Source organism: Cnephaeus nilssonii (assembly GCF_951640355.1).
Source record: "Cnephaeus nilssonii genome assembly, chromosome: 17".
NCBI lineage: Eukaryota > Metazoa > Chordata > Mammalia > Chiroptera > Vespertilionidae > Cnephaeus > Cnephaeus nilssonii.
In genome coordinates this window covers 24,156,612-24,184,576 of record NC_137088.1, presented here as the reverse complement: position 1 = coordinate 24,184,576, position 27,965 = coordinate 24,156,612, and the positions used below count along the sequence as shown (strand labels likewise).

Genomic DNA, 27,965 nt, shown 5'->3' with positions numbered 1-27,965 from the left:
ATAAAATCTCAACAAAGCCTGGCTCTTGCAATAAAAAACATGTTCTCTGCTGGGAGTTAAAATTTCCAGTTGGCAAATCAGTTGAGTTACTTGAATCAGGTTGTATCAAAATATTTTCTCAGCCGAAACCAGTTTGGCTCAGTGGATAGAGCATCGGCCTGCGGACTGAAGGGTCCCAGGTTCGATTCCGGTCAAGGGCATGTACATTGGTTGCGGGCACATCCCTGGTAGGGGGTGTGCAGGAGGCAGCTGGTCGATGTTTCTCTCTCATCGATGTTTCTAGCTCTCTATCCCTCTCCCTTCCTCTCTGTAAAAAATCAATAAAATATATTTAAAAAATATTTTCTCAGCTACACATATATGTCATACTTTGTTCTCTGCAGAGAATTTATCCTCTGTTTTAAGTCTATGGGACATTAGGTAAGAATGGTCAGCTATTAGGCCTCAAGAAAAATTTTTATACATTCCAAGGAGGAAACCATGCAAGCCACAATCTTTTTAAAATTTATTTTTATTTATTTATTTGAAGTGGGTTTTTTTAAATTGAGTTTTAGAGGGAGAGGAAGGGAGAGGGATAGAGAGAAACATCGATGAGAGAGAAACATCATCGATCGGTTGCCTCCTGCACACCCCCACACTGGGGATTGAGCCACAAACCCAGCATGTGCCCTGACCAGGAATCAAACCATGACCTCTTGGTTCATAGGTCTACACTCAACAACTGAACCACACTGCCTGGGCATAAGTCACAATCTTAAACCACAATGCAAAGAAACTAAACATTACTGCCAAAACTTAAAAAAGAAAAAAACACACACTACACTCCTATATAACTTTTGGATAAAAGAGAAATCAAACTGCAATTACAGATTATGTAGAAAACAACAACAAGAATATTACATAAGTGAGAAGGCCAATGTTGTGCACATAGAAGCTTTGAAAACTTTTGTAATTAAATAAGAAAAAAGGATATAAATATACTGTTCAACTAAAAGTTAAAAAGAAAACAAAGAAAATATGATGAAGACAAGTAGGAAGAAGGGATTAATAAAGATTAGAACATATTAGTGGGTTAGAAAAGAGAAAGTTAGTAAGTTTACTAAGAAACCAGAGATATTTCTTTAAAACACAAGGGAAGAGAGAAACCTTTTGCAAAGCTAATGAAGAAAAAAGAGGGGAAAAAAATATTAAGCCAGGAAAGGAATATTGTATAACCATAGATAAAGAAGAGGTTTACAGGTTTTATTTTGTAGATTATTATGTTGAATTCTATGCTCAAAGTTGTAAAATCTGGGTAAAATAAATGATTTTTAAATAAAACATAAATGATCAAAATTTATTGAGGGTGAAGAAAATATAAATATACCCATGACCACAGAAGAAATGTTAAAACTTGTCAAAGCACTCCCAAAATGTACCTGGATTTTACAAGCTAATTCGATTAGAACTTCATGGAGCACATAATTGCCATGTGGTTTTTGACTATTTCAGAGCATAGAAAAAGATGGAGCATATTTCACTTAATGTTACTATACAAACATAATTTTGATATGAAAAACTGTAGGAGAAATCTACAACAAACTAGGTATTAATATAGTCCTAAGAATGTGGAAAAAAAACACCTAACAAATCAAATTCAGTATTACATCAAAAGAATAATGTAACACGGGTGAAGTTTTTTTTAAGAATGCAGGCAGAGTTCAATAATAAAAAAATTTCAGACATTGTTTGGGTGTGTGTGATAAACTGATACAGCTTTATGGAAGGGTAACTTGGTAGTATCAATTAAATTTACAAAGGCATCTATCTGTAACTTAGCAATAGCCTTTATAGTTAGTTATCTGTATTCTAAATAAATATTCTCATATAAGCACGAGAATGTTTATTGTAGTGGGATTTTGTTGTTGTTAATTAAAAAAGAGAGAGAGAGAAAACCTAAATATTCATCAGTTAGGGAATGACTAAATCACAGTATTATTTCTGTACTATAGAATGTGAGGCAGCTATTAATAAAGAATGTTACTCTATATGTTTAGAAACAGAAAAATTTTTTACACATTAAATAAACAAAACAAACTTTTAGGCTAAAATAAAAAAACAACAACTTTTAGGCTAAATTATCCTATTAGTACTAAAAATAAAACTACATATTTCTGCATCTACTACTATATATGTAAATTAATATATAGATGATTTTTCTATAGTAGATAACTCAAGAGATGAAAATACGGTCAATGGTGAGAGTAATAGGGGCCAAAGGAATGGAACTATTTTCTTTTCTGTATAGTTCTGTGTTGTTTAACATTTTTACAATGAAGATATGATTGAATATTAGTTAAATAACTAAAAATAATAAAAAATATTTTATAATAATCACATTAGTAATCAAAACAGAAAAGCTACATTCTACTTATTTCTTTTCTTTTCTTTTTTATTTCTTTTTTAACATTTTATTGTTGAAAATATTACATATATCTCCTCTTTGACTCCCTCTCGGCCCCCACCCCCCAGACCTTCACCACCCTATTGCCTGTGTCCATGGGTTACACATCCTATATAATAAAAGCCTAATATGCAAATTGACCAAATGGTGGAACAACCGGTCAGTGGGGGGCGGGGCCGGAAAGTGGGCAGTGTCAGGCCAGCCAAGGTGGGTACCAGTGGGCAGAGGGAGGGGACTGCAATCAGGGGGTGGCGACGACTGGAGGCGATGGAGGGGTGATGGGGGGTGGGGCAGGCAGAGCCGGCTGCTCGCCAGCTGGAGCCATCCCCCGATCAGCCTGCCGGTTGCCTCCTGCAGAGGGAGGCCAGACTGCGGCTTAGTCCCTCTTCCTGCAGGGAGCGGGCCTAAGCTGTCAGTCGGACATCCCCCAAGGGCTCCTGGACTGCAAGAGGGTGCAGGCTGGGCTGAGGGGACCACCCTCCCCTCCCCGAGTGCATGAATTTTCATGCACCAGGCCTCTAGTATATGCATACAAGTTCTTTGGTTGATCTCTGCCCACCCACCCCGGTCTTCCCTCTGAGATTAGACAGTCTGTTCCATGCTTCTATGTCTCTGGATCTATTTTGTTTGTCAGTTTATTTTGCTCATTCGATTCCACATAGCAAGTCCCTCTTTAAAGGGGACCTGAGAACAGTAGAGTTACTAGAACCAAGTGGCAGAGGCTTCCTGATGGAGGCTGAAACCACATGGGGCCTGAACAGGGAAGTTAGAGCAGGAGGAGATCTACTTATTTCTTTTAAAAATAACTTAGTAAATGACAAGGAGAAGAAAACTTTTAAACAAATAGGATCAAGAACATCTTTCTTAAGCTAATGGTCATCATCATACTTAATAGTGAAGGTTAAAGCATTACTTAGCAAAGTCAAGAATAAGACTTGGAAGGCCAATAACATAAGTATTTAACATTTTCAAAATTTTAACAAATTTAATAGGAAAAATTAAAAACCCTGTCATTTTAGTTAAAAAAAACAAAAACCAAGAAAAAACAAAAACAAAAAATCCCCCACACAGAGAGAAAAAAGAATGTCAATGTTGTTAAGAAGGAATATAAAAGTATTTCTATTTATAGGTGTGATAATCCATGTGGCAAGTCCAAGAAACTCAAGAATGAAAAATAATTTGCATATGCCAAGTGCTTCCTGCTTGCAAGGCCCTCTGCTGAGTGCTTTATGTACATGATCCTATTTGATTCTCCAAAGAACCCTCTGAGGCACATTTGTTATTGCATCTATCTTACAGAGGAGTCAATGCAGTTCTAGAAAAGTTCAGTAGGTGGTCAGCAGTGAGTGATGGAGCCAGGATTCCAACCTGCAACATGTGATTCTGGAACCTGCTTGAGATTTTGCTCGTTGATTCTGGAGCCCTACTACATACTGTTTAAAAGCCGAAGATATTTTTCAATTAGAACGCTGCTTATCTAGCTACACTAATAAAAGGGCAGTATGCTAATTAGGGCGGATGTCTTCCAGACGACCCCGGACGTCCTTCCTGACAGAGCCCAGGTCCCGGGAGAAGAGGCCAAGCCGCCCTGGGGGTCCTGGGACGAAGAAGCCGCTCTGCCGACCAGCCTCTGCTATGGACCTGTTCCGGGACCTGCCGGAGCCCTAGCCGGTAAGTGAGGGGCCGCCCTGCCTGCGAGGAGAAGGGGGCAGGCGGGCCGTCTGGTGGCGGCCTGGAGGCCGCGGAGCCTGAGGTGGTCGGTGGGAGGAGAGGGCGGGCAATCGCACTTACCTCGGCCTGGCCCCAGCCTGTGCACTGCAGCCCCGGAGCCCCGGAGAGCTCAGGAGAACCACGCCATGTTCGCTATGTGTAAGGAAAGGGCTCTACTGGAGGCGCGGGCCGCACCCGTGGCTGTTATGTGCGGCCCCCACGCGGGCAGCCCAGCTTGGGCTGCTCAGCGTCAGCCTGGCGCACAGCCCCTCCGCCTTCGCACGTGGCGCGGCTCCGGGGCCGCTAGCCCGCAGCCCTCCGCCTGGGTCTGAATCGCTTTTCCCTTGAGCAACGTTTTTCCGCGCGTGCGTGTACAAGTCCAGGGTTTTGTTTTGGTTGGTTTGTACCCCAGAGCTTGAAGGAATCGCCAGAGTTATCTTTCGTGTTTTTGAATCATTCCCTGTGCTTCTCTGATTTTTCGGTTAATGGTAGTTTCCCGGGTCCCGGGAAGTCTCCCTCTCCCCAGAGTTAGGAGCACCAGCCCAGGTCCACCCAGACCATGGAGGGTGAGTTCCTGCAGGCTGGGGTTTGAGCCCCATGCATTAGCCGTATGAGACCAGTGCCTTTGTTATTGCTGTGTGTCAGGGTTTTAATTGGACAAAGGTCCGAGGCGCCAGCTTAGCAAAATCTTGCAGGAGGAGAATTCTGTCTGGGTTTCCCCAAATTCCCTTGTAAGCTCCCACTCACCCCTTGTAAAGGCACAGAACAAGTGAGGCCCCTTATATAAAAATCAGAGGTCTCCAGCAACGGTGGGCCTCTCTCATCACGGTCATTTGGACTGGATGGCATTTGAGTATTTATCTAGGCACCATGACAGAGAAACACAAGCTCAAGACATGATCTCTGCCCTTAAGTAATTCACAATCTTATTAGAGCAAGTGGATGATAAAAGCGCCGTAATGACATCAGAATGTAAGGCAACAATACAGAGAGGAACAGAGGCAAATGCTAGGGTGATTTTCCAACAATTAGTACAAAGAGTATGTGCTATGAGTTAAATTTAAAAAAAAATGTGTGGAAGTAGCTGCTTCATGAGTATGGCATCCCTTCCTATTTTAAAGGAAGCTGAGTTCCATGTGAACTGTGTACTATGCTATGATATCTGAGGCACAGGACAAGGGAGGCCCTAAGTGTACTATGCTTTGATATTTGAGTCATTCTTTATTGTTCAATGTAATTTATTTCTGTACGTCTCAGTTTTGTAATAGTTAAAATACTAGAATAATACATCTTGCTATAAAATATTACTAGAAGATCAAATGATCAGGTGACATTTTATGTTATTTTCTATAAATGAACACAATCTCTGGTATGCTGAAGTGATAGGTATTATAGAAATATTCAGATAGGGAGGCCTACAGGCTTGATTACAAGTGAGGTTTACTATCACAACCCAAATTTATTGCTTAAAAAAAAAGGAGGGAGCCACTAGAAACTAAACCAAATATAAGCCCTTGAAGGGCAAATGTAAATTGGATAACCTTCGCTATTACAAGAGCAACAAGAAAGAATTCAGAGGCAAGAATGAGAAGCAGATTGCATCCACTCTAACTTGCTGCTAAAGAAAAAGAATGGTATATTATGAAAATACTTAATATAGATTGTAAAGAGATTTGTTCAAAGAAGATTTCCTAGAGCAGGTGGTATTTCAGTTAATTTTTTAAAATGTGAAGAGGTTAGCTAGATAAGAAAAAGGTGTAGGGGTCCCGGATTGGAGAGGGTGCAGGCTGGGATAAGGGACTCCTCCCCACCCCCTCCCCGCATGAATTTTGTGCACCGGGCCTCTAGTGTAATCTATAATCTATAATAATCTATAATAATAAAAGCATAATATGCTAATTAGACCAGACATCCTTCCTTCCCAACAAAGCCACAGTGGGAAGGGGCGGGGCCAAGGCCCTTGCATGAATTTTGTGAATTGGGCCTCTAGTAAATACATAAAAAGCAGTGGCTTTTATATATAATATCAGTGGTTTTTATATGTAATATCAATAACCAATTTGGAAATATCAGGGAAAAAATTCATTCTATTAACCATGGCAGCCAGAATAATGTAGTACCAGTAGCACACTTAAAAAGGACCAGCAGGAGGAAAACTCCTAACTTTGTTTATTGACAAAGAGAAGACTTGAATAAGTGGAGAGACAAGCTCATTTATAGAAGTCAATATTGAGAAGATTCTGATTAGTCCCAAACCAATCTATAAATAAAATGTAAATTCCAAACAGATTACTAATATTTTTGTCAGAACTTGATTAAGTTTTTTTTCCTAAAAAATATTTAATTTCAGCCCTGGCTGGGTGGCTCATTTGGTTGGTTGGAGCCTTGTTCCATACCAAAAGGTTGCAGGTTGGATTCCAAGTCAGGGCACATACCTAGGTTTTGGGTTGATCCCTAGTCAGGGTGTGTACAGGAGGCAACCAATGTTTCTTTCTCTTTCTCCTCCATTCCTCTCTCTTTAAAATCAATAAAAATATATCCTCAGGTGAGGATAAAAAATTAATGTTTTTGTGGCAAAATACTTAAAAGAGATATCAAACATAACCATGGAATAAAATTTTCTTTTATAAGTAGATAATGTTCTAAATCTTCTGACCTTTTCATTGCAAAAAATAAATAAAGTTGTTTTTGGAGGCAAAATTATGTTATAACAAAGTGTGAGAGAATAATAGCTTTTTAAAATAAACTCATGCTTTGGAGAGAATGGGTTTATACTGAAAATGGATAGTGGAAATTTCTCTGAAGTTATGTGATTTTGATGCTAAAATGTAAATGGGCCACATATAAAAACTCACATATATGCTTACTTTAAAAACTTGGAAACAGGATATTCTAACCTTATACACAACTCTTTAAATAAACTAACTTGTTAACAGTGTGAAAAGGTAAAGCCTTCCAACCATTTTTGCAAGAATAACCAATTGACTTCATGGACAAATGGAAACTGTTGAATTTCAACAAATACCTTTGCATAATTGTTGCAAATGAATATCTCTACTTATTAGAGATAGTCCATAAAGCACTTCTTCTGTTTGAAATACACATATGCATATTGCTGAAGCTCATTTTTTCAGTTATTTCAAGAGCAAGTACTGGAATAATTTGAATTTAGAACTAGATCTTCCAATGGCTATATTACAAAGTGGTAAACCAAGATGGTCCAAGAAATCTACCTTATTTACCTTTGCTGAAACACATTCTTTTTTAGTGAAAGTAAAATACACTGTATCCTAATAATTATAATGAAATATTTTTAAATGGTAATTTATTTGATATTTATATTTCCCCTTTAAAATTCCAGCAGCATCAGTGTCACCTGGGAGCTTGTTAGACATGCAGACTCTTAGGTCCCGCCCCTTATCCCACCTCATTGCTTTGAGTTAAATGGAGGAATCACCTGCATCCGTGAGTTTTTTTTTTTTTTTTAATTGATTTTTTTACAGAGAAGGAGGGGGATAGAGAGTTAGAAACATCGATGAGAGAGAAACATCGATCAGCTGCCTCCTGCACACTCCCTACTGGGTATGTGCCCGCAGCCAAGGTACATGCCCCCGACCGGAATCTAACCCGGGACCCCTCAGTCCACAGGCCAACACTCTATCCACTGAGCCAAACCAGCCAGGGCTGTATCCATGAGTTTTGACATAAGTAGGAGAAGGAGACGACAAAGCTACTTTGGTCTTTAGGTAGGCAGGTGGGTGCCGGGTTTCTAGTGGTATGTTTCAGTATGTTTTCAGATTGGAGATTTTGGAGACTAGAATAATTCTTGACATTTTGAAGTAGTTTAGATTAAAACAGACTTTCTGAAAGTAGATGGAGCCCCTACTTGGTGTAAATCCTAACTCCACTTTTATAAAAGCACCAAATCGTAAACATATAGTAATACAAGCTAATATAACATGAACTACAGGGGTGGGCAAAAGTAGGTTTACAGTGGCAAGAATGTTAAACCTTATACTATTATGTATTAATTATTGTGTTATTTGTATTACAACTGTAAGCCTACTTTTGCCCATCCCCTAGGTGCCAGGCATTGTGCTAAATTTTCCTCTTGAATTCATTTAATCCTCCCCACAGCCCTACAAGATGTGTCTGCTATTATCTTCAGTTTACAGATGAGGATGCTGAGGCACAGAGAGATTATTTGCTTAAGGTCACATTGCTAATAAGTAGCAAAGCCAAGACCTAGTCAGTCTGGCTCCAGACCCCATGCTCTTAATCTGTTCAGTACTCTGCTTGGGTATGAAATGTATGAATGAACAAATACTCATATGTTGGGGATGCATACTCAAATATTTTTATTGATGGCAAACATGACCCAAAAAATTTAGAGACCACAACCCTAGAGCATATAAGCTTAAATGCTGTTGTGACATAAAATGCTTTTCATAATCTGGCCTTCACCAATCTCTCTGACCCACCTCTGGCTCTCCTCCATTGCAACCTGTGCTCGGAATCCCGCCAGCTTGAACTAGGTCCTGGCAGCTCCTTGGATTTCTAATGCCTCCTATTCCCATTTGGCCTTTGGAACTCAGTTCAGGTGCTGCCTTCCTTTTCCTAATTACCTACCCTTTCCCCCACAAGGTCAGCCCAGGTATCCTTTGCACCTGCCCAACATTTTCTGCAAACTTCTCCATGACACTATTTGGTAATCATGTATTCACTTGTTTGTCTACCACCTATGAGGGCAGTGCTCTATCTTGTTTATGTTTGGATGCCCAGCTCCTAGTGCAGACCCAGTCACGTGGTAGGTGCTGTTCCCCTGAATGAATGATTGATGAAAAGAGAAAGCAACTACTGCCCTAGGAGTTGCTCTATGACCTGTTATTTGCGTAACGGCCACCAGAGGGGGGCAGACGAACAGGGTCCAGTGAACAGCACCCATCTAAAAGATCTCAGGCTGAGAAATTAAAGAATTATTCCTGGGCTGAAAGGGAAGTTCAGTGGTCACACAGGCTATTCCTCTGTTTTGACATGAATTAACAAACCCTTCCAGGTAAGCACAGTGATAAATATATGTACTATATTTTAATATTTGGAACCTACACAGTGTTTAAATAAATAAAAACTTGGCTTCTGGTTCCAGCTCTAAGATTTATTTAGCATTTTACATCTCAGATAAGGCCCTTGGATTCTGGGGCCTTAGTTGCTGAATCTGACAAATGTTCTGAGGTCCACAGGTAATAATGCACACAGACACCCTAAAACTGACAAGGCAACATATGAAGTGTAATTAGAATCAAGGGACTAAGTAAACATAAATCCAACCAGCGTTGTTCAAAATTAGTTTTTGAAATGTGGTTGAAAGCCAAGGTATCTTTCTGGGTCAATCAGCATGGACTTCACTAGAGAGCATCGGTGTGTCAAGAGTTCAAGCTATGGATTGTTTAAACCATCTCATTCACTTGGCTCACACTTGACCATCTCAGCCATATTGCCAAGGGCCAGCTAGTCCATCTGCATCTAGCATCCTCTATACCTGGATAATTCACAGACCTCTCCACACATTGCTCATTCTTATAAATTTCTTTTTTTATTTATTGCAAGGATGCTGTTGCTATAAATAAAACACAAATTCACATAAAAACTTTCCTGAGTTTCTAGTCACATTCATCATAATGTAGTTTTTTAAAATATTTTTTAAAATCCTCACGTGAGAATTTTTTTTTATTGATTTTGAGAGAGAGAGAGTGAGACAGAGAGAAACATCAATCGGTTGCCTCCCGTTAGTGCCCTGACCACGGATTGAACCTGAAACCTAGGTATGTGAACTGACCTGGAATCAAACCTGCAACCTTTTGATGTATAGGACAATGCTCCAACCAACTGAGCCACCTGGCCAGGGCATCATCATCATAATATAGTTTTTAAAATCAACAAATATTAAAAAACACACTTTATGTGCATACGGGCTTAGCAAGCCAACTCACAAGGAGCAAAACAAAAGTTAACCCACAAGCATTTAATAACATGGGCAACTTGGCTGCTGTTCCTATCAATGAGGGATGCACAGGCTGAGCTTGGATTTGGTTGGTAGATGTAACTACCTTCTTTCAGTGGGTCTCTCAGATTACAAATGTCTCTCAAAGTAAGTGCATCTCTGTGTTTGTGGGTAATTTAAGGAGTTTAAAAGGGGAAATTAAAAACGGGCAATAGTTTTGTCTTAAATTTTATCTTTGGAACCTAACTCAACATGAAAATTGTGGAGGTCTGTGAAATTTTTGGACAAAATAGGAAGCCTCTGTGGAAACGACTGATCTAGCCTTGAAAATCCTGAGGACTCTCCCACCAACCCCCAAGTGGCTCCCCAGACACTGGGGTAGAAGCCAGGCCTTTACCAGGCCAATGCTCTTTCCATCCACAACTGTGTCGGTATTGAAAGATGAGACAGAGGGCCGAAAACCAGGACTACAGGCTTTATTAGAGGAGAAGGACCCCTGCCGGGCTGCCTCACAAGGGGAGAGAGCACACGTGCAGAGGTGAACACGCCTTTTGAGGGGAGGAATGGGAAGGAATGGGGCTTAGGGTACTCGGCACGCGCTGATAGGTGGTTTCATATAAGGCACATAATTAGGCACTTAGGTACTTAGGAATCAGGGGCTTAGGGTATTTGGCAGGTGCTGATTGGTGGTTCAATGTACAGTCCATATAAGGTACCTGGTTAGGTGCTCAGGAATGTCCAGGCCGCCGGTGCAGTTTATGTCATACTCCGTCCATCAGTTGGGGGAAGGGAGGATCTATCAGGTATCACTTACATGCTGAAGGACATCCTGCACCCAGGCCTTGGGGAGTCCGCCAGCTCTTAAACTGTGCACATATCCCGAATCCTCTCCCAATACAGGCAGGCCTCGCCCTCAGAAATCTTCAGGTCCCTGCCGTCCTGTGTGGATATTATCACATAGAGTTGGGTGGCATGGCAACACTTCTGTTTATCACCTCCTTTTTTTTCTTGTGTGACCCTTATTGGCATTAGGATACAAGCTGGAAGAGATTCTCAAAACCATTTTTAGCCTCCATCTGGGCAACCAGAGGCATGTGGGAGAAATCTCAGAGGCCAAGCTGCCTTCCGAAGGCCTTCAGGAACGCATTTCCTTTCCTCCCTTCCTTCCTCAGAAATGTTAACACCAGATGCATCCTGTGTCCCCAAGCTACCTCACCCTCTGACCCAGCTTTTGAGCTTCCTTTTCCTCTTAGGGGAGGCCATGCTTCCGTGGCACTTCAGGCCTCTATTCCTTGAAGGCCCGAGGACACTCTTGGTGGTGGGGAGGGGGGGTTAGGCCTTTGACTTGGAGCGCAGGTGCTGGGAGAGCAGTCGGCTGGGCAAACAGGCAGGCCTGTGTGGGCGCGGGGTCTGGTCGCCCACTCACCCACTCACCCTCGAAACCAATCTTGGCTCATGAATGAAGAGACCTCTTCCATGAGGGGTAAATTCAACCCTGAGCTTCTAGAACAACAGATTTTCTAAGCCCCAGTGGAGGCTGTGGGAATTAGGGTTATCGGGCTGCAAAGGCTTACTGGCCATCCTGAAGGCCCGAGGAAGAGTCTGTGAAAGTTGGTGGGTGGTTCCTCGGGCTCCCGTGGCTGGGTGGCCTGAGCTTCTGCAGGCAGCATTTAGTTAGATCCCCAGGAGAGCTCGCCAACATTGAGAGCTCAGAGGCACCAGGACAGGCTGTGAAGGAAGACAGTGGAGTCTACTTTGGAGGTCTCTAAAAATAGGATGACTTCTCTTTACTCTGGAATGGTCTGGAATGACTGTTTATAAAAGAAAACAAACCGAAAATATGACAACTACAAAGCTCTTTATTTATACCAACGCTTGATTTTAAGCTGTTTTAGATTTGTTACAAATCCCCACATTCTTCGATTGCCTGCATAATATTAAACACATATTGAAAACGCTTTGCAACAGGCCCGGATACTGGAGCTCGGATCCGAAGGAAGGAAATTAATATCTGGCAGGGAATCCCCGACTGATAACTTTGTAAGGAAAAGTATGTCCACCACAAAAATGGAGGTGCAAGACCCACCTCTGAGAGCCTTCCCAATAAGTAACCTCCTGTCTCCACTAATTGTATAAGGGAGCTTGTGAGGTTGGCACCCTTAGCTACCCTTCCCAGGGACCACTGATTCTGACCCTTTACCATTCAGATCTAAGCACTTCAAAGTCAGCTGTCCACATAGTCACTTCTGGCTGGCTTTCCCCTTCTTTCTGCAGAAGATCATCACAATTATATTTCCCAGGCCCCATGTTCTTATGCAATGTCACCTTGCCATTTCTCCATCAAGAGGTAGACACTATTTCCCCCCCTCAAATCTGGGCTAGCTGTGTGACTGGCTTTAATCAATAGAACAGCAGAAGCACTGTAAGTAAGAGAACAGCAGCTTCCATCTTCATCTACTGGAACATCCCTTCTTGGAACGCAGCTGCCATACTCTGAGGAAGCCCAATGAGCCATATAAAAGGTCCAAGGAGTGGGGGTTGGAGGACTGAGGTCTCCAGCCAGCAGCCCTGGCTGAGCGCCTCATTGACAGCTGGTACCAATGGCCAGTCATGCAAGTGAAGCCACTGAGGACCTTTCAAGCATCCCAATACCCCACCGAGTAAAACATGGGAACTCCTGATCAATTCACAGAATTGTGACAAATAACAAACTGTTTTGTTCTAAGTCCCTAAGTTTTACGATGGTTTTGTGCAGTAATAGTTAACCAAAGCAGCTCCTAAATTTCCATAGCATCCAGATCCCCAGTATAAGGGAGTTGTGAAGGGACAGCAAATAGCTCATACCCCATTGTGTTACACTGGCCTTGTAGCGCTTCAGAATCAGATACAGGGAGCCAGGCTCCAGAAAATGGAAAGCAAAAAAGTAAAATTGTTCTTTTTACTTGACAATTGCTTCTCTTTGGAGAATCATGAGAAGAAAACTTCTTTATATTCTAGGGACACGCAGCCCAGGACAATCTTGCTTGGCACCCTGGTGGTGGCAATTCAGGGAGAGACTGCAGGGACAGCCAGGAAGGGAGGAAAACAGCAGGAAAGGAGTAAGTGTGATGGGGAATTCAGAGTCCAACATTTTTTATCTGAGGGTTCAGAATTTGATACTGTCATTTTCTATAGAATCAGGGAATTCACTAATGGATATTATTTCATTATTTTGATGCTAATTCTTCAGATGATGAGATGAGAAACTTCTAGTTCTTTTCCCCTTTCTCTTCCATTTTCTGCTTCTCTTTCCTTTTCTCATGCTATTCCTTTTTTTTTTTTTTTAAAGAGAAGGACAAAGATGTTCAAGTCATCATTGAGCTCCAGCCTGAAATTTGAATATTTGGTCTTTACCCAAAGTCAATATTTTGTGAGAAGTTTGAACTAAGTCATTCATGAACTCTTGGGTTTCAAACATGATAAATTCCCATAGTTTTCCATTAAAAAAAAGTCTGAAACCTATGTGCTGAAAAGCTATCAAACATTGTAGGCTAGGCCGTAAAATTCAAATTTGGCAAGATGAAATGATCACCAAAGAAGGAAATTTAAGTGCAAATAAAGTAGGCAGAGCTTGTAATGTGTTGAGGGCACATAGATCCGAGCTTGTGCAGGTCATCAGAGGGTGAAATCCTGTGTCACCACTGACCTGTCACTGGGTAGGGTCCCCTAGAAGGGGCTGCTTATCTCTTGCCTGATAATTGCAACAGGTTTTATAACTGGTCACTCTAATTATGTCTGTATCTTTTAAAATCATAATCTGATCAGGTCATTTTCTTGTTAAAATTTTGGTGACTTCCCATTGCCCTCAGGATAAATCAACACTTCTCAAGGCACTTCCTTCTCTAGCCACAGCTCTGGCCACACCCAAACTCAGAACCTCCTCTCCAGTCATGCCGACCTCCTCGATGTTCCAAGAACATTCATTGCTCTCCAGCAGGAGTCCTTGCACATACCGTTCTTTCTGCTGGAGCCGCACCCTACCCCCAACCCTTATTTGCCATTGAGAATCAGCTCAGGTCCAGCCGGTGTGGCTCAATGGTTGAGCGTTGATCCAGGAACCAAGAGGTTACAGGTTGATTCCTGGTCAGGGCACATGTTTGGGTTGTGGGCTTGGTCCCCATTAGGGGGCATGCAGGAGGCAGCTGATTGATGATGTTTCTCTCTCATCCATGTTTCTATCTCTCTATCCCTCTCCCTTCCTCTCCCTCTAAAAACCAATAAAAACATTTAGAAAAGAAAGAATCAGCTCAGATGTCACCTCTTCCAGGAAGAAGGAAGGGTACCTCCTTTGGATTCCCATAGCATTTGGGAATTTGTCGTGCGGTGTAATAATCTTAATTTACGTGTATATATCCCCCTCTAAACTGTGAGTTCCTAAGGTCAGTTACCATGTTGTATTTGACTTTTTAATTCCTAAAACTTACATAGTGCCTGACTGATAATAGATGCAGGATAAGTTATTGTGAATAAAAACTCAACAAACAGCCCTCAACCCCATCTACATTTTTGTATGATGGAAAGGAGCCAGAGAAATAAAGGGTAGCAGGACTTTGAGAGTGAGGTCCTATAGAGTCCAGACTCCAAGAGAATTTTATGTTCATGTCATAATTTTGTCCAGAATTAATCCTTCCCTATAAAATAACTCCCCCATCCACAGCAATGCATCATGGCAGTGTTCTTGTTTTCAGAAGCGTTGCCACAACAGACTCTGTGCTACAGAGGTTTGGAATTTACTCATTTAATTAACAAAGATAGTTTGAATTCCAAATGTGCCAGGCCTTGTGCATCTTTAAACATGAAGACAACATGTTTCCTCGGGGAGTTTGTATTCTGGTGGATAATTGGTAATAAGATTTGGTTTTGATTTGATCCTATTGTTGTTGTTAAGACTTCTGCAAAAAACAAACAAACACACACACACACACACACACACACACACACACACAAAACATCTTTTGGGGTAGGGCTGCCCCCATTACAGGGAACTCAGCTGACCATGTTAATTCTGCTCCAAGAAATGTTTTTAATTTTTCCCAGAAGAAAAAAAAAGGCATAAAGCTCACCCAAGAGAGTAAATGTGATGACACTCCTGCCACGGGAACATAACATTTTTTAAACAAATAAATAAGAAGATACAGGAGGCAGACACCTAGAAGCATGGACATTGAAGCTGCATGCTTCTGACATACCTGAGACACAAGGATGGAGCAGACTTTTCTCCCTAGAGGCACAGTCTGTCCCTGAAATCCTTGAGAATCATGGTCCAAATTCTATATGTGTGTGTGTATAAAATGGCCTTGGATGAAATGTTTAAAAAGGAAATGGAAGAATGGGCCCTCTGTCTTCTAAGTCAGGGTTTCAAGTTCACCTAATCATGTTTGAGAGGAATGGAAGCAAACTATGTAGATGACATCAATCAGTGGACCTATGTCTGTGGATCATAGAAATTTAGGATGGTTATCTTGGGGCCCAACTTGACCTAAAGGCATTGGAAGGAGAGCAGAGAAACATGCCTAAAATTCTCTCCTTGAACGATGTCCACTGTGTCAACTGTCCACATTTGAAATATGTACTCGCTTCTGCTTTTCTTTTGAAAGTTCAGCTTCTGAGATCTAATAATGTGCTGTGCTCAGCATGGCCAGGGTGAACCTGAGGGGCGGTGGTGAAGGATTAAAGAAGACAGACAAGAGAATAAAGCTGGTGCTAGGTGGGACCCTGCTCTCGGATGGAGAGACAGTGCCACAGCCTGCAAGCCAAGTCTTTATTTTATAGCCAGATTCCACAAGGCAAAGTAAAGGCATGGTCAAGATGTTTACAATGTTCTCTCAGGTTTCGAATCTACTCAATTACATGCACCTGAACTCTATCAGGCTTTGTTTTGGCAGCACTTGCTGCACCGCCCACAGCCTACCTCACTTAGCCACCTGGGACCACAGGTTCGAACCATAAGGTCAAGCTTACAACTACTATAGCCTTTGACTATAAATGTGGGACTTGCATGTGGCTTTGCCACAAGAGGACCGTGCCCTCTCATTAGTCCAAGGCTTGAACCTGTCCAAATGCTGTAGCTGTTCTCCACATAATAACGTTGTTAAATATTATGAGTTATTGGCTCCAATTCTTTCCTCTCCCTCTGTCTACACCCTCTGCCATCTATATTTGCCATGCTTATTTGTACTTCCCTGACCTTGACTTGTGCTTTGGCCAATGGAATGTGTGCAGAAATGATGGTATGACAGATTTGAGCCTAGGTCTTAGGGGCAGTGCCTGATTCTGCTTGTCTCTCTTTCACCTCTTGCATTACCGTGAGAAAGCTTGCTCTGGGTAGTTGCTGCCTCTTAGCGACAATGAATACAGATGGAGAATACAGGAGCCCCAAATCAATGAGGAACCAGGCCCAATTGGACTTTCAGCTTGAAGCAGAGTCACCTTGCTGATACCAGCCTAGACCAGTAGACACAACTTTTCTGTAACTTGCCCAAGGTCACTCAGCTAGTGCCCAGTGCAGATGGAATTCCACCTTGCTCTAAATTCTGTGCTTTTTGTCTCCTCCTAATAAGACCTTGAGAAATAAACCTAGTTAGTACTCTGCTGAGTTCTTCCCAAGCAAGAGTTTTACCCTGGAATGAAGAGAAGATGAGAAAATGCACAGGTTTCTTTTTCAGATGGGTTGCAGGAAAGAGGAGAACTACAATCGTACCAGAATAATGCACTCATAAGAATATTCAGTCAGAGCCCCTCAAGTCTCACAGAAAGAGGGACAAGGATATTACCAACAGAAAAGTAAAGGGAGAGAAAAAAGAGAGGGGAAAAAAAAGTAAAGGAAAACAGGAGTTAGGATTAAAGAATGATAGGCCATAAAAAAATAAGGATGAATGAAAGATTACCCAGCATATTGCTATTGTGCTAGGATTTGCCTGTTGGTTCTTCTTCATGCCTCAGTTTCCTCATCTGTGAAATAGGGATAATGAAAACAATTACTTCATAGGATTGTTGAGAAGATTAAATGAGTGAATATGTGTGTGTGTGTGTGTAAAGTGCTTAGAAGAGTGTCTGGCACATAGTAAGGAGTATATACATGTTAGACATATTAGCTTAGTGCTGCCTACATAATTAAGCACTGTACTTAACATCTGCCTGGCATTTCTGACTTTACCACTGTGATGATTTTGTGTTGTGTTAACTTAGCTACCAGAACTACATTCCCCACAATTCCTTTGCCTATAAGGTCTGGGATTTGCAAGGGATTTGGAGGCAGAAGTGAAGCAGCAGCTCTCACGCTCTGAAGGTCAGCATAGGACACAGGGTGTGTTGCAGCTCATCACTGCTCTGCGGGGCCACCTGTTGGTATGGGGCAGCAGCTGGGCTTGTGTCTCCTCCACTCCCTCTGGACCTCCTCCTGCGGTTTCTCTAAGTCCTGGCCAGGTGTGTGTGCAGTTCCACGAGGAAGGGTCTCAGGTTCCGTGTGGTTGAAGTTTAGATAGTGGGAGACGGACAGTTGGTCCTCATGGATTTCAGTTTGTTCTAATGGATTACTGTTTGTAGGTTATAGTTATCCTTGTTCTTGCCTTCCCCCAACTGATGTCCGGTTTGCCTTCCAAACTGCCAGGCCTGCTAACCTACAGTGACTTCAGGATTGACCGCCACCAACAGACTTCTTCCCCAGCTCCCACCATTACTCAAGGTCTCGTCCCTATAACAAGTCTGTGTTTCTCTGTTACTCATCATGGTTCTGTGTCCCTGATTAAACCTTGACTGGTATTCAAGGTTATCATTATCCCTCCATTAACTTATGAGTTGAGAGATAAGACATTGACATCATTGAAAACTCATGGTTCTTTAAAAAAAAAAAATATTTACCACAATTCTAAGTATTTTGGCTCTCAACACTCCCTACCTCCCTTCCACCCTCCCTTCCTTGCCCCCCTCCAGCATTCACCCACCACTCCCCAGAACTTTCCTGTAGGAGGGTTTTGAGCAATAGTGAGTGAGTACTGGCTGCTGAAATCCTCATAGAAAAAATATTCAGCTCCTGGCTTCAGAGCACCGATGGGTGGAGTTAACCACAGATTTGTTATCAAAGCAGTGGAATTTTTCTAAAAATAAGAGAATAAGAAATAATTTTATTCACCTCAATATTGCTATTTGCACAATTTCCCAGAACGAGTTGTACAGAGTAATACAAATGCTATGAAGATAGGTCCAAATGAAACACAGAATTCATAATAAGAGGATGTTGTTACTTTGGAAAAAAGGCAACCCAGCATGCTTTGGGATTGCATTGCAGCAATGAAAACAAGCTCAATATTGGTGTCAGATAAACAATTGTAGTCACAGCCCTGGAAGTTTAGGAAGTGACTCATCTTGAGGAATGGGCACTGAGTGCAGGCAGCCTTTCAGTGGTTGACACAAACATTCTTCTTACCCTGTGACTTTGCCAGGGGAGGTGCTGTTGCAGCCATGTGACAGGCTTCTCTGCTTTCACCACACGTGCCATTCACCTCTTCTGCCCCCTGATGCCTTGTGATCTCTGCCTTAACCTTTCACTGCCCCTAGGAGAGGCCATTTTCTAAAATCAACGAATTTCCTGGTAGGAGAGAAAATACTTTAGGAAGCCGCTCCTTGCAAGAAAGTCCCATTGGTCTGAGATGAATCGGCAGAGTCCAGGGACCAACAAAGAAGAGAGGAGGGGCCAGTCCCAAACCCGGTCAACCGGTGCAAGAAAAAGGGGCTGAAAGGGAGTTCAGAGACTCTGCCTGGAGGCAGACACAAGGCCAAAGTCAGTGGGGGAGGCTTGCAAACAGGACGTGATGGCTGGGGACGGCCACAGCAAGGCCAGGGATGGAGGCCTGGAGGAGCGTTCAGGCAGGAGACGGGGAGGCCTTTGATTCTGAAGCTCGGGCTGGAGCTGGGGCAGGTCAGAGGGAGCATCATCAGTAGGGCTCTGCTGATGCCCTGTTGTCCTTTTTTCCTTCATCTAAGTGTGTTTCATGGCCGTGGCCATAGAAGAGTGACCACTCAGCCTGGAGCAATGTCATCCTTTTGCCCCAGGAAACATGAACAACAACGTTCACAGAGGCATTATCCATAACTGCTCCCAACCTAGAACTAACGAAACTACCTCAACTATAGAATGGATTAAAAAAAAAATGGTGCTATATTTATAAGCAAATTGTGGCTAACCTATGCAGTGGAATACTGCATTAGTTTCCTGGGGCTTCCATAGCAAATTACCACAAACAGATTGGCTTCAAATCACAGAAATCTCTTCTCTCACAATTCAGGAGGCCAGGAGACCAAAAGCAAGATGACAGCAGAGTTGGGGCCTTCTGGAGGCTCTAAGTGAAAATTGGTTCTATGTCTCTCCCACGGCTTCTGGTGGTTCTTTCAGCCTTTGGCATTCCTTGGCTCGTAGCCGCATCACTCCAATCTCTGCCTCTGTCTTCACATGGTGTTCTCTTCTCTGTGTCTTTTTATGGCTTTTTAAAAAGGACACTAGTCACTGGATTTAGAGTCCAACCTACTCCAGTATAACCTCATCATAAATGATTACATCTGCAAAGACCCTATTTCTAAAATGGGCTACATTCTGAGGATCTGGGTGGACATGAAGTTTTGGGTTGAATTTTTTCCTATTCAACCTAAAATACTGAACAACAATGAAAATGAGTGAACTATATAGATACATGCAACAATATGGATGTCTCACCTCTGTTCTTCCTCTTCAAGAGACCATGGACAGATTACTCCAGTTTTCTGGGCCCTGGTTTTCTCAGCTACAAAATGGATATAATAAGAGAATCTTCTTTATAGGGTTGATGAGAAGATAAAACAGGATGATGTGTGTGAATTACATGGCTTAGTGCCTGAAATCCAGGGAGTCATGGTACCTGGTAGCTATTAGCCTGTATAGTAGCCCTTTAACAACATTAACTTATGCAAACATCAGAAAAACCCATTTTACAGATGAGAAAACTGCATCTCAGAGGGGCCATTTGCTCATCCAACCAGTGGGAGGTAGCAGAGAATGATGGGAAGTAATATGATCAAAGTGGTTTTTTAGAAAGATTCTTCTGGCAGCTATGGGACAGATGAGAAGGAAGATAGAAAGAGTTCAGGTGAGGAGACCTCAATCAAGGGGACTCAAAACAGGGCCAGGGCATGCACGTGTCATGAGGCAGGGTCACACTGGTCTCACTCACTACTGTGGTCAAATCTCATTGAATGTTTGCTGAATGAATGTGTGACTGACTGGTGTCTGAGAGGGACCTTATGAATATAAATTGGGGAGGCCAAGGGTTAGGAGGAGCCAGTGGTGACTCTGAGGCTTTCAGATCAGTCTGCCTTGGGGTGAGGGTGGGGTTGGGAGGAACAATTAAAGAGGAGAGGCAGATTTGGGTAAGGTGGGGTTGGATATGAGACGTTAGTGCTACATTGTGTGGAGAGTTTGACTCGGGCTTGTGGCCAGGCCTGGACTCACCAGGGAGAACTTGAATTCAGGTCCTCAGCTTCATAGCCCAGGATGGGTCCCACTTCACTCTCTTTCACTGGGATCTTTATTGATAGGGAGTGGGGTGACTTTGCAATACAGAGTCAACCTTCTTTGGGCCTTATTTCTATCTGGCCCTGCACTGCTCACAAATGGGCCATTGCAGGTTCTTGGTCAGCAATGCCTCTGGTTAAGGACATCTTGAGGACTGTCTTTATGAATAGGTCATCTCAATGGCAGAACTCCAAGTGCCTCAGAGCCTCCCATCCCACCATAAGTAATTATATCCTTTTGACCAAGTATTCCTTTTCTTATGGTCTTTAAAAATGTAAATGCCCCAACCTCATAAACAGCTTGATTCTCCAACACTGTAATAGGACTGACATCTTAGTGTTTCCCTCTTTGACAGGAGAGTGGGATACAGGAAGATATTGGGCATCTGGGCAGGAAAGGGTGGTAAGAGTGAAAGGGACTAAAAATTGTGTTCAAGAAGGACAGGTATATATGGCAGAGAAAATAAGTTTCTTTTTAATTAAAAAAAATTTTTTTTCAATGACAGTGACATTCAATATTATATTAGTTTCCAGTATATAGCATACTGCTTAAACATTTATATAATGTATGAAGTGGTCCCCCGGTAAGTCCAGTACCCACCTGGCACCATACATACTTATTACAATATTATTTACTATATTCCCTATGCTGTACTTTACATCCCAGTGATAGTTGAATATCCTGAAAATTTTCTTCCTCCTCAAGCATCTTCCCTCACTTCTCACATGTTTATGTAAGCGGAGGAAAAGGCCCTAAGTACCAAACATAGGGAGGCCCTTTTCCAACAGTGACTCATGCAAACATCAGCACAACCCATGTTATAGATGAGAAACTGCATCTCAGAAGGGCCATTTGCTCATCCAACCAGTGGGAGGTGAAGCATTCAGCTGAGGTGAGTTCAAAGCCTGCTCCCTCCTGTTCAGCTGGGTGACCTTGAAGGTGTTACTCAACCTCCTCCTGCTGGGGTTTCCTCCCCATCCTCTTAGTATCCGAGTGAAGAGGCACATGAAAAGGCAAACGTTAGCTGTGGTCTCAAACATGGTAGGCAGCCTGTAGGCTCCTGTGGGTTCAAAGACAACAGGGTTACACAGATGAGCTCACACTGGCATTCCAAGTCTGACAGGTTGTGACTTCTTGGGGGCCTATCTCTGAGTCAATATGCACAAAGGTTTTTGTTCTTTGGCTGAAGGAGGAAGAGGGATGAGTTGTTTTATGAAGGGGTTGGGAGAGGGGTTTAGAAAAGGACTAGAGAGAGGCTGGGGTGCTATCTGTCCCCCCCCCCCCCCGCCCCAGCCATGAGTTGTAGAGCCTGGAGAGGAACCAGTCCCATAGCTCCACATACCCACAGAGGGGAAAATGCACAGGGTGGGAGCATCTCCCTCTCCCCCCTCTTCCTTCTGCTGGCCCAGCAGCCTCAAAGCAGCAGGAACAGTGTCCAGAGCCAAGATGCTCACATCCAGATGACGCGCTGACCCTCCCAACCCCAAGTCCCACCCTGGTGTGAAAGAAAAGGCCAGTTGGCACAATCAATAGCTTAGCTATTCAGCGACAAAACAACCATCCCATTGATCAAAGAGGCTACTTTTCTGCCAAACAGTGGGACTAGTTCAAGTCACATTCTAGTCAATCCTGACTCGATTCTGGGCCAAGCAGGTCAAGCTTGAGTCTCCTCTCCTTGTTTACGTTGCTCTATCCATGAGGAGGGGATCCATTTCATACCTGAGTGCCCATGTCTGGTCAGGACATCATTCTAGGCCTATCGAAGGAATCTATTTTACAGATCATCCATCATGGCTGGAAGAAAACAGATGAGCCCCAGAATAAAAATTGAGGTCTAGCCCCCGATGGAGGCTTTGGGGCAGAAGACCAGAGCTCACGTGGTTGGCTGGCCACCTGTGGCAGTCTTTGCGTTTCCTAGGCATGTCACTTCCACTCAGATGTCCAGAAAGTACTAAAGCACTCCTTCAGGACTTCGTTCCAACATGGGAAGCTGCCTTCATGTGGACTTGGGTCCCGCTTTGGGGGTGGGTACTGACACTCCTCGTGATGAAATGGTCCCTTGCTTCTTTGCCTGGAGACAACTGTGCCCATCCCTGGCAGGGTGCAGTTTTCCAGCCTCCTTGGTGTGAAATTCTGGGGTTTGTTTTGTGTCACTTTGGATCTTGGTGAAACAACATTCAAAGGGAGGATTAATGGAAATACTCTGCTTTCAACTGCCCGGAAAATATTTTCCCCCTTTCAACAGGAAAACAAAGAGGGGTGTCAGCTGAGTGGTCTGGAGAGAAGTTGTTAGTGTTCCCTGGGTTAGAGCAGGCCCATGCTCTGCCCTTTTTACTGGGCCCCTCTTCTGGGCAGGACTTTTATTTTTTTTTCTCCAAGGGTATCTCATTTGAGAACAAACAATAGATCAAGTCTGTCTGCAGACCCATGAGGGAACAGGGAGGCAAGGATATTTTTCCATTGATTTTTAGAGAGAGTGGGAGAGAGAGGGAAAGACAGAGAGAAATATCAATGTGAGAGAAACACATCGATTGGTTGCCTCCTGCATGCACCCCTACCAGGCCCCATGCATCCGAGGTACACGTCCTTGATCGAAGTCGAACCCGAGCCTCTTCGGTCTGCAAGCTGACACTCTATCCACTGAGCCAAACCAGCTAGGGCAACAGGGAGGGCTTACGAGCCAGGATAATGCAACTACTCAGCTGCATGACCTCACACATGATAGCTAACCTTTCTGAACTTATACAAAAGGTAAGAGTAGTCCCTTCACTTTGGCATTTTTTTTTAAAGATTAAGTTAAATGTAGTTGTGATGCCCCTGGCACAGGGCCATGTTTATTAACTGTCTGTTTGGTTTATTTATTTATTTATTCATTCATTTATTTAAAATATACTTTTATTGATTTCAGAGAGGAAGGGAGGGAGAGAGACAGAAATATCAACGATGAGAGAGAATTGTCAATCGGCTGCCTCCTGCACACCCACTACTGGGGATCGAGCCCACAACCCCTGCTTGTGCCCTTGACCAGAATTGAACCCTGGACCCTTCAGTCTGCAGGCCAACGCTCTATCCACCGAGCCAAACAAGCTAGGGCAATGTTTGGTTTATTTTAAATATTTTAATGCAGGAGTGTTATGCCTCGGGGAGGGGCAGGGATCCAGTGTATGGTCATTTTGCTTGGCTGGGCTTTTGTCTGGGAGCTGATCCACAACATTCATTTGATTCTCAAAAAGGGTTCATGACCCAAAAAATGTTTAAGAACCACTGTAGTTGAATTTGATTTTGACCCATAGTTATAAACCACTGAGCTAAGAATATATTAAGTGTCCACATGTTCCTGGAATCTGCCGGGGGCTATCCAAGCAAAGGGAACAGGAGGAATCTTTGCCTTTTAGAATTTCGCAATTTAAATATGGGCAAACTTGTAAGTGGATGCACTGACAGAATTATGCCATCTGACAGATGATGTGATGGCTGACTTAGGTGCAGATGTGGATAAATACCAGAAAAACGTGGGGGAGGGAGTGCAGAAAAACTTGTTAAATATTTACCAGCTGCTTAAAAGCAATAGCTATTCACTTTCTAATTCTACTTCAACTGTTCTTCTAAGGGTATATCTAACAGCCAACCATCAGTGGGCACTTACTATGTGCCAGCTGGTGGGTGTTTATTTTAAATGCTTGATTCCGTTTAATGGTGTGGATGCAAGAATTATCTCTATTTTATGTACGAGGAAACTGTGATTCAGAGACGTTAGATAACTTGCCCAAGGTTACACAGCTAGTGAGTGGCAATTCTCATTACGAGTTTTCCTGGGACTAATCCTTGCAAATGTCCTCATTCCATTGGCATCTTTTCCAACCCAGGGCAGTGAGTGCTTCGGTTAGAATGCTTTGGGCTAAAAGTCACAGGAATCCTCTGCTTGAGCTGTATCTTAATCAACGAGGGACTTCATTTTATCCTATAACAAAGACCCCAGAGGTTTGGCAGGCTCCAGGCTGGCCCTTTTTCTCTGTAATTCTTTTGATTCTGCCACCTGCTGTGCTGGCATGAACCACAGAGGTGAGTGAGATGCCTGAGAAAGTTTTGTTTGTTGGACACAGACTTAGCAATGTCCAGAGGAAGAGCTGGGGGTTGTCTCTTCTTGGTCTCTTTTTGAGGAGCGAAGAGATATTTCTCAGAAGGCCCAGGAAAATGCTCCCCCCCCCCCCCCGCCCCGCCCCATGTCTCATTGGCCAGGACATGAACACATGCCTGTTCCTAAAACAGTAACTCCCTCGGGATGGCCATGATGGGGTTACTGACCACCTGGAGGTAGAATGGATGTTGGGGCATCAACTCTATAAAGTAGGGTCTTTGAAACAAGAAATTAGGGGACCAGGCTAACTCCTTGGCCTTTTCTGAATTTTGCCTTAATTTTTCATTTGTATAACAGATATAGCATTTACCTTATAGCCAGTCCTAAGGATTGAATGAGATGGTATTTGTTGCCTCAGGGAAACTGGATAGTTTGGGAGGACAGTTAAATATTTTTTAAAAATTTGAATCTTCAACAGACAGGTAACAAACTTGAAATTAGCTGAGCTGATTCATTTTGAAGGAGGCAGACTGAAAAGATCATCCCTGAGACGCCCCATGGCCGCCGTGCGTCCTGTCCTCTCTTGGTCCTGAGGGCTTTCCTAGTGTCCTTTTGCTTTAGGTTGGAGTCTTAGAACGAGTCTAGAGTGGGGTTCTTGGCACAGAAATTATTGATGCTCTTAGAAGAATCTACCAGGAAGAGAAGGAAGCAGGCTAGGGCAGGGGAAAGAGCTAAAATGTCATCTCAGCTGGAGTCTAGCCTCAGCCTGGTGGCTGTGGGTGTGAACTGCCCTCCAGAGCAAGTCCAGCCTTGAGGCAAGATGGTTGGCCCATTATGACCCCCATATCAATCAGTCATTGGCTACAGGTTGCTGGGAGGTGATGGGGTTCCGCCCCTCCCCCTCTCCCCCCCCCCCCCCCCCCCCCACATACTCAGGAGGCTCCTGTTGGCACAGGGCAATTTTCTGGAGAAGGGACAGCTATGCATTGCTTGTAACCAACATTCACTTGACTGGTAGATGGGTGTGCCAAAGATAACAAGGACCTGAACAGAACACCAACAGCACCTATTAAAATTCCCAATATCTTCCTATTCTATTTTAATTAGCCAGAGTTAGTTTCTGTTGCTTGTAATCAACATGCCCTAAGGCATTCTGTAAAGGGCTTGGTAGCTATTACTGTACTACTACTACTATTGTTGTTGTTATTAGCCACTGTTCCCAAATCAACTGAGAAGATACATGGGCTTCTAATGAGTAAGTACATCATCTAGTTCACAAACATGTTATTTGCAATTCCCCAAGGTTTCCTAACCAGATATCGCGTTTCCCCCTCTCTGTGTAAGTATGCCCTTCTCTTTCATTCAAAAATACCCTACAGGGGGAGACACGTGAAGGTCCAGGAGTTCGTGTGGAGTTCATCTCGGCGCGCAGGTGGCCCCGCTGGGATGGATTCCTCTTTGAGTTCCTCCTCTGCGGGTTTGGGCTCGGTGGACCCGCAGCTGCAGCATTTCATGGAGGCAGAGTCTCAGAAGCAGCGCTTCCAGCACCTGGTGCACCAGATGACGGAACTTTGTTGGGAGAAGTGCATGAACAAGCCTGGGCCAAAGTTGGACAGTCGGGCTGAGGCCTGTTTTGTGAACTGTGTTGAGCGCTTCATTGACACAAGCCAATTCATCTTGAATCGACTGGAACAGAAATCCAAGTCAGTCTTCTCAGAAAGCCTTTCTGACTGATTTCAGCATTACCTTTTAGGAAAAGGAAGGTAATTCCCACCCATGGCATTCTTGGAGCATCTGGTCATCTGAGAATGAACAAAGATCAATATTTTTGTGTTTGGGGCTTGGGGGTCATATGTGTATTTGGTTGTGTGTTTTTTTATGTTAATCTTGGTGAAAACAATTGACACATAAATGGAAAACTTTCCTAGATACATATTACTGTAGATGGGAATATGTTTTTCTGAACGTCCCATTAACTGCTTCCTATAATTTGGACAGTGGAACTGCTTCTTGTAATTTGATAGTGGGACCACCTGGGTAAAATCTGTCATTTCTGTGGATTCATTTCAGATGCCTAGGGACACTGATACACATCCTGGTGTCTCTGAGCAAGAGTGGCAATGGGGGAAGACTTATTTGGTACTTAACTAGTGTTTTGACCATCAGTGCTGGGGAAAAAAAATCTATGGAATAGTCACACAATACAGTTCAGCTTTCTAAATTATCTCCCTTCCTTATACTGTGATTTACTTAAGTACCTATATAAAGTATGGTCTCGAGGTAGTACAGGCAACCTGAGTATCTAGAGGCCTTTAGTTATAAAGGAATCTAGCCAGTCCATAATTCTCGTTACTAACGTGACGAATTACCCTGTATATCAGGGTCAAAGAAATTCAAAGATGGGCCTAAATAAGTTGTAAAGATTTAGGCCTGTCAAAAACTAACAATAGTTTCAGGTAGAGGTGCATGCCTAATGTTAATCAATCAGTATAGATTCCATTTACTGCATTATTTTGATCATTGAAATAAAAATTTCAAGATAAAAAAAAAATACCCTGCAGGCTCCCTGCTAAGCAAACTTGAAGATGCACAGTTGAATTACTGTGACTCAGCTTTTAATGAAAGACTAGAAAAGGAAATGTGAACATAAATATACATATTTGAGATATACGTATCTCAAAAGATTGCAGCACATGCATGACCTAAGTGGGGTACTGTACCTGCAGAGGTTCAGCGCACTTCTAGTCGGGGCTCAGTGAAGGCACCAGACAGTGACTACATGGTATTGTACCTTAACAAATGGATGGAGCTTAGATATCCAGAGAAGGGTCATTCATGGTGAAGAGAACACCATGAGCAAAGACATCGAGGCATGGAATTTTATGAGTGTGTTTGGGGAACATCAAGTAGCTTGGCTTGGCGAGTAGCTCTCTGAATACAGATGTGGCTCTCCTGAATGTGAGAGGCCCCTGCTCATCCATTGCTGAGAGATACCCATATCCATTGCTGAGAGATACCCATATCCACTTGCCATGATAGAGGACAAGAAAAGTTCTGTGCAAAAGCCAGGCAGACAAAGACACAGGAATGTAAGATCTTGGGACAGTGGGAGGGTGGAAGGTCTTTTCTGAGGAGATAATGAATTTGGCCT

The 27,965-nt window shown here is 43.1% G+C and overlaps 2 protein-coding genes across 3 annotated transcripts in view; both read left to right on the top strand.

The window, feature by feature from the left end:
- Nucleotides 1-3,978: 3,978 nt before the first annotated feature.
- Nucleotides 3,979-27,965, top strand: part of GALNT15 (polypeptide N-acetylgalactosaminyltransferase 15) — a 119,860-nt gene continuing 95,873 nt past the window's right edge. The window contains exon 1 of one of the 2 annotated variants that reach the window (XM_079794455.1): nt 3,979-4,114. The gene's annotated coding sequence lies outside the window, so the exon portion shown is untranslated. The remainder of the gene's footprint in view (nt 4,115-27,965) is intronic. The other variant, XM_079794456.1, reaches the window with a different exon arrangement.
- Nucleotides 4,016-26,739, top strand: LOC307113125 (mitochondrial import inner membrane translocase subunit Tim8 A-like). Its single transcript, XM_079794465.1, has 2 exons — nt 4,016-4,114; nt 26,194-26,739. Exon 2 carries the CDS (start codon nt 26,261-26,263, stop codon nt 26,546-26,548), a length of 288 nt encoding a protein of 95 aa, XP_079650591.1. The 5' UTR covers nt 4,016-4,114; nt 26,194-26,260; the 3' UTR covers nt 26,549-26,739.